The 7260-nt window shown below is 37.0% G+C and overlaps 1 protein-coding gene across 2 annotated transcripts; it reads left to right on the plus strand.

The window, feature by feature from the left end:
• The first annotated feature begins 871 nt into the window (after positions 1–871).
• Positions 872–7226, plus strand: LOC307010327 (alcohol dehydrogenase 1-like). Of its 2 annotated transcripts, none has more exons than XM_079634920.1 (9): positions 872–972; positions 1550–1651; positions 1757–1898; positions 4080–4167; positions 4328–4547; positions 6312–6572; positions 6664–6793; positions 6877–7015; positions 7086–7226. In XM_079634920.1, the coding sequence occupies exons 1-9, from the start codon at positions 955–957 to the stop codon at positions 7114–7116; spliced, it is 1131 nt and encodes a 376-aa protein (XP_079491046.1). In that variant the 5' UTR covers positions 872–954; the 3' UTR covers positions 7117–7226. The 2 variants fall into 2 exon arrangements, with proteins under 2 accessions (XP_079491046.1, XP_079491047.1); XM_079634921.1 differs by having other exon boundaries at positions 883–972; positions 6754–6793.
• The last annotated feature ends 34 nt before the right edge of the window (positions 7227–7260 follow it).

Genomic DNA, 7260 nt, shown 5'->3' on the forward strand with positions numbered 1-7260 from the left:
TTGATGACTAGTTCACTATAATGCTATTTATGAACAACTGCAGAACTGATTTTTTTTTAACATTATTTTTTGTTATTTATAAAGTAGTCTACATTATGATACATACTTTTACATATAGGCCTATATGCAACACAAATAATAAATTAGTTAGCCTAGATTATGTTCATTATCTGTCTAGCGATGTATGTTTATGCTGAAGTATAGCCTAATTAAAGAATGGTTTGTATATTTAAAAAAAAATATCAAAAAAACATATCGTCATTTTTTATTGAGTTGGCTCAGTGATTTTATGTTTCGTACTTCAAGAACTTCCGTTTTCACAGTGCATTGTGGGACTTTTTAGGGAGCGAACATTTCAGTGCACTGGTAGGAATTTGTGATTGAGACCCTGACCACTGAACACTTTTTATTTGTCTGTTTGCGCAATGGGCTGTGGGCAATATTAGTCTTTAGAGTGTACAAGGATACACACTTCGACAATCTACTAGACCATCCGGGTACTTTTGGCATACTCTTTTCAACATAGGCTATATGCTTTGGGACATACTTATTCATACTATTTAGAATGAATGGTGTGCACATCATTGGTAGGGACAAAAAAAAAAAAAGGTTTAGTGGGCAACAATTGCACCCCTCATTCTCCCCTTAAACATGTCTTGGTAAATAGTCATGCTAAAAGACAAAAAAACTATAACTATGAATAAAAAAAATAACAAAAAAAACTCTTGAAAAAAAGGGAAAAAATGAGAGAGAGAGAGAGAGAGAGAGAGAGAGAGAGAGAGAGAGAGAGAGAGAGAGAGAGAGAGAGAGAGAGAGAGAGAGAGAGAGAGAGAGAGAGAGAGAGAGAGAGAGAGAGAGAGAGAGATTCGTCCATTTAAAACCAGAGTATAAAAGCGAGTGCCAAAGATTTTCTGTCTCTCTTTGCATTCGTCTCAGCAACGACTACATTGGGAAATGGCCACTGCAGGGAAGGTTTGAAACATTGTCATTTGGTTTCTTTTCCTTTGTGCTGCAGAGCAGTTAATGCATTTTTAATATGTCTTCAGTACCTTTATACCTTTACGCTTATTTACATTGACCTATTGATACGGAAAAAAAGTACAGCTAGGTGTGTTTATTATTGACTTGCTTTGCCTATATGCAATATGAAGACTTACTGTTCATATTAAGACTAAATAAAGGTTACATAAAGCGTTTTAAATTCCACAAAAGTGTGAGGTGACAATAGTACACAATTATTGTTCTCATTCTCTTAAAATATATATATATATTTTTTATTTTTTTTTATTTTTTGCTGTTCTCCCAGTTTAACCAAATGGATACCACACTAAAACTGTGTTCTTGCAGTTTTATTGAGTTAATATTTATCTTTAGTGATAGTGAAATCACAGATAGTTGTGCTCTAAAACTTGTTTTAATGCTTCCATTGGCTGGACAACCTCCAAGCACAGTTAGAGAGCAGAGATCATGCAATCGCTCAAGTTGTGTAGTCAACTATTAAATAGGCCTACATAAAATATGATGAACCAATTCCATCTGTCTGCCAAAGGTGATCAAATGTCGGGCTGCCATTGCCTGGGAGCCCAATGCTCCTCTGGTAATAGAGGAAATAGAAGTCGCCCCACCTCAGGAAGGAGAAATACGAATCAAGGTGGGAAATGCCCCATGCAATATGTCACAAAACCAAGCAACTAATTTTAAAACATGCAATACTGTTCATTTGTGTCAATAAACAAAGATTTTCCCCATCACGTAGATTGTAGCTTCAAGTCTGTGTCACACTGAGCTTTACCACCTGTTTGAGGCAAAGGACAAGCAAGGTTTTCCCACAGTCTTGGGACACGAGGGCGCTGGTGTGGTGGAGAGTGTTGGACCTGGAGTCACTGATTTCAAACCAGGTCACAAAATAAAACATAATTTCTAGGCATAGCTCAACCATAAATGTATGCATCCAAACCGGTATGACTTTCTTTCTTCAGTGGAGACAAAAGGAGATTTTTTTTTAATTAAGTACTACTTTTTCCATGCAATTACAGGGACTGAGGGCCAAAAAAAGTATAATAAAAGTAGTACATATGACTTCCAAATATCTGAAGCCATTCAATAGCTTTGAGTTTTCACTAATTATTCACTGATATTATTTGCCTCCATGAGCCTGTAGTTGCTGTGACTGATCATTGAGTCAGTGAAAGTAACTCTGGACATCTTCCTTAGCTTGTCGTGGCTAGTTCATGAAAGAAAGTGGCTTCTAGTTTGTGAACTTTTTTTTTTTTTTAAACGACTCAACGCTTAACAGCTTTTTTCTTCTTCTCTCACATAAAGCTTCAAATGATTCGAAATATATGGACTACAGTATATATATATAGATTGCCGATTTTTGCCATTTTAGCTGTCAATTTTTCAAGGTAATCTGATAACATGTCACCCCATGCTTCCTGGAACATCTCCCACACGATGGATTGGCTTCCGTACAGTCAAGCTGCTTCCACAACAGCTCGATGGGGTTCAGATCCGGAGACTGAGCTTTGCCATTACAGACAGCATTCAAGCTGACTGCTTCTTCCCTAAACATATCAGACATAGTTTGGAGGTGTGTTGTGTCATTTATCCTGTAAGAATGTCCCATTTTACCATCACCAAAGCACTCCCGGACCATCACACTACCTCCACCATGCTTGACAGTTGGCATTAAGCTCTCCTCTTGCATCTTCTCCTTTGTTCTGTGTCTCACAAATGCTCTTCTGTTTGACCCAAACTTGGACCCATCTTAAGCTTTTCTTTTTATTGGCTGGTCTGAGATATGGCTTTTTCTTTGCTATATACTCTGCCTAAGCCCAGCATCCCGGAGTCGTGTCTTCACTGTTGATGTCGACACTGGAGTTTGGCAGGAAGGCCTACTATTTAATGAAGCTGTCAGTTGAGGGCCTGTGAGACATCTGTTTCTTTAAGACACTAAGGCAGGTGTGTCCAATCCTGCTCCTGGAGGGCCACTGTCCTGCAGAGTGCAGCTCCAATTAAACACACCGAAACAAACTAATCAAGGGGTGCTTCTCAATATCCCTCCTCGTTTCTTAGCTCCTCAGTCATCCATCCTATGACCCGAAAACCGATAAATAATAGAAGAATATAAAAAAATAATTATTGAGAAGCACCCACGGTCTTCCTAGGAATACTAGAAACTTCCAGGCAGGTGTTAAGGCAAGATGGAGCTAAACTCTGCATAACAGTGGTCCTCCGGGTTTGGATACTGCTCTGAGCTATCTGTCCTCTCGCACAGTTGTGCACCAGGGCCTCCACAACTCCTTTCTGTTCTGGTTAGAAGCAGTTTTCGCTGTTCTATGGGAGTAGTTCACGGTGGGGTTCTCGCATTGATTGAATAGCCTTCATTTCTCAGCACAACAATAGACTGACGCGTTTTCACAAGCCCCTTTCACACGGATAATGTGACACGGGATTTGTCCCGGGATCGTTTGATTTTGGTTCATTCACACTGCCAGTGATTTTCCGGGATCTGTGTGTGCGTTCACACATATCCCGGTAAGATCCTGTAAAGACACGTGACGTCAGGAATCAGGATGAGACGTGTAACGTACGTTTTTAAAAGTTAGCTTTTTCAGGCACTAAAGTTTTAAGTTTTTAGTTGAAAACGGTGTCGTGTAAACAGCCCCTGGACTTCTAAGTGTATATTTTTCTTAAAAAATCAGCTGTTTCCAGCTACAATTATCAATCACAATATTATCAATGTCTGCACTGTATTTGTGATTGATTAATTAGAAGTTTTTGTAATGGATCAATCTTGTTTTTCTAAGAAAACATTTTTTAATGAAAAACTTTCTGGAATTACAAATGTTTAGGTGCTAATTACTAAAACTTAAATAAATTAAAGATAAATAAAAATAAACAAATATAAAATTACAAACACATAAAATTATTTAAAATTAAAACATTAATAAATTATATAATAGTATATAAATAATACTAAAATAGCATCTCTAATCCTTTAACTCTTGAGTGTAAATATGTATATGCTCAAAAATATGTATATTGCTGTAAACATATCTGTGTATTGTGTTGAACAGGTGATAAGGTCATTCCACTCTCAGTCTCTCAGTGTGGAGAATGCAGATTCTGCAAATGTCCAAAAACAAATCAGTGCGACCGCAACTGGTGAGAAACAAACACAATTTCTTGTTTTTTAGAAAAAGGATAAAAAAATAAAAGAAAAAAATATAATTATCTGGCAGGATAAGTAATTATCACGACAGAACAATTAGGGTTAACAGAACAAATTGTCACATATTTCATCCAGTTTTTTTTTTCCTGACAGGATAAATAAATATGTTGATTTTATGTCATATCCCACAACACGTTTTACTTGCCGTGGTCAGCCCATCTTGCAGTTCACAAGCACTGGTACTTTCTCTGAGTACATCGTCATGAACCAGATTTCAGTGGCAAAGATTCATGATGATGCTCCTCTCGACCGTGTGTGTCTGCTCGGCTGTGGCGTAGCTACTGGTTATGGAGCTGCTGTCAACACAGCTGGGGTGAGTATAGAGACGCAAGAAGCATTTATACACTTACCATTTTTGATCTGTCAAAGAAAACCATTCCAAACAAAGCAAAAGCAGAATCAAAAGTTGTTAGTGTCTGAGAAACACACATTGCGTGTTCATTAATTAATTAATTAATGTTTGAGTGAATCAGATATGTGGATGATTCATGACTCATCCCCACATCCGAATATGATTACTTCTCTACAAAATATAATGCAAGAAGCTGTAGGCTACATGAAATGAGTAACATGTCCTTATTCACAGTATTCATAAACCTGCATGACCTAGAGCCAAGGATATTACTTCCAACAGGATTCTAAATTGCACATCCGTTGTGATATTTCTTCACTGTAAAAAAAAAAAAGAAAAAAGAAAAGAAAAAAGAAAAATGTTTAATGCCCTGATAGAAAATTACCAGTAGCCTATATTTCCCATGAAGTGTACGGACATTTCCTTCAACCCTAAAACACAACACACTGCAATGTATAATTCAAAGTATAAAATGTGTGAAAAATCAATAGAAAATTCCTTTATATTAACATGGTACACTGGATCATATTTGAACTGACTTTTTTTAGAGTGTAGATTTCTAGTTGTATTAGAAGAATTAAAAATAATTAAAAGAAGAGAAATCAATGTAAGTATCTTCCCAGACCAGTAATTAAAAGGTATATCCAAAATAACTTTAGGCCCTCTAGCGGTAAAAAAAAAAAAAAAAAAACTGCGGGGAAAAAAAACATTGTTGTGCTTCAGCTCTCTGGATGAATATGGTTCTTTCTCATAACTAAAAAAAAAAAAAACAGATTATCCTACTGCTCATAAAACATTTACTAATAGGTTTAGGAGATATAACCAGTTAAGATGGAAAGGATCTCAAGCTGACAAGCTGAAGAAGACGTTATTGTAGCTATTGCCTACCCAATAGTAGACACGTTAATTCCTTGAAACTAAATTCCGGCACAGCGCAACAACCAAAATGAAATGACCAATTCACAATACATCGTGCTTTACAGTGAACGGTTAGATATGTCAATTTATCGGTTCGATAAAATACCTTATCTGTTGAGTAATAAAAGCACCACCTTCGCGTTGCTTTCACAACATACCAAATTCCTCAGCTTACTTCATCTCCGAAAAGCCAAGCCAATGTTGATTCTCGTTTTTTTACGAGCTCTGTCGCGTTCTTTTGCCAGCAGACTCTCCTCTGTTCAGCGTTTATTAAAACAGTAGATTCCCAGAGGATTGAGATTTAGCGTGCTCCATATTATAAACCTTACTTGCTTGTTGTGGCCATATAAATGCCTCATCAGCAGCTGTTTCTATGGGCAGCTAATTATTATTACGCATTATAACAGCTACGTAATCCATCCGCCATATTGGAACGGACTTCAGCAGATGATTTTGCTAAACTAACACAATACAAAACAAAGGTCTCAGCTAACACGAAATTAAAAGGTTACCATAGTAAAAGTAAAAACATTAAAAAGCACCATAGTAAAAACCTGTTAATAGATATAAAACACAAACAAACACATTCTCACCTGTGAAAGGTTATCCCATTTTTTCGGGAATTTAAATCTCGGTGGTTTATATTCTTAAAGAAATGGGACAACTTTACACAGGTGAGAATGTGTTGGTTTGTCCTAAATAATAATAATAAATAAATAAAACATTTTTTTTTTGTGTGTGTGGCTTGAATAGTAAGGTGAATGTTGAGATGCATTACAATAGTGATTTGTTTGTGTTTGTGTGAAGGTTACACCAGGCTCTGTGTGTGCAGTGTTTGGACTGGGTGCAGTAGGTCTGGCTGCAGTCATGGGCTGTAAAAACGCTGGAGCCTCTCGCATCTTTGCTGTGGATATTAATGAACAGAAGTTTGAGAAGGCAAAGGTCTTTGGAGCCACTGATTTTCTGAATCCAAAAGCATATAATAAACCAATTTCTGAAGTACTGGCAGAAATGACCAATGGAGGAGTGGACTTCTCACTCGAGTGTGTGGGAAACCCTGAAGTAATGGTAAGACCTCACTGACACGTACTCTACACTATGTAAAAAGCTTTCAGTGCTTGCAATCTTTCTGTGTGAATTAATGCGTCTTTGACCTCAGAGGAGCGCACTGGAGTCGTGTGTTAAAGGTTGGGGTGTGAGTGTTATGGTTGGCTATACTGATGCAGACTTTTCTGCTAAACCAATTCAGCTCATATCTGGGAAAACCTGGAAGGGAACTCTATTAGGAGGTAAACCAGCTGTCAGTTAATGCTTTCTATGGCTTTCAGAGTATATGCATGTGCATGGATTCATTTCTGTTTATGTGAATAAGGTTTTAAGGTTAAGGACTCTATTCCAAAACTGGTTCAAGACTACATGGCCGGCAAAATAAAGGTTGACGAGTTTATAACACACAAAATGGATCTGGAGGAGATCAATGATGCCATCAACCTCATGAAAACTGGACAATGGTATATTTCTCACCTTTTTTTGTTTCTCAAGTTAATCATGTCGAAGTTCATATTTTTTTCTATTTTACAGCATTCGATGCATACTGAATATATCCAAATGAAAAGCAAATTATCATCACCCAACTTCGACACCACAGTTTAAGACAGATGGGAATGGATTGCACAGACTTAAAGCAGACAACCTTAATACTAGTTTAATATACTCATAACTATTTCTGAAAGGTGTGGAACTAAAATGATGGATT

Source organism: Phoxinus phoxinus, assembly GCF_949152265.1.
Source record: "Phoxinus phoxinus genome assembly, chromosome: 14".
Taxonomy (NCBI): Eukaryota; Metazoa; Chordata; class Actinopteri; order Cypriniformes; family Leuciscidae; genus Phoxinus; species Phoxinus phoxinus.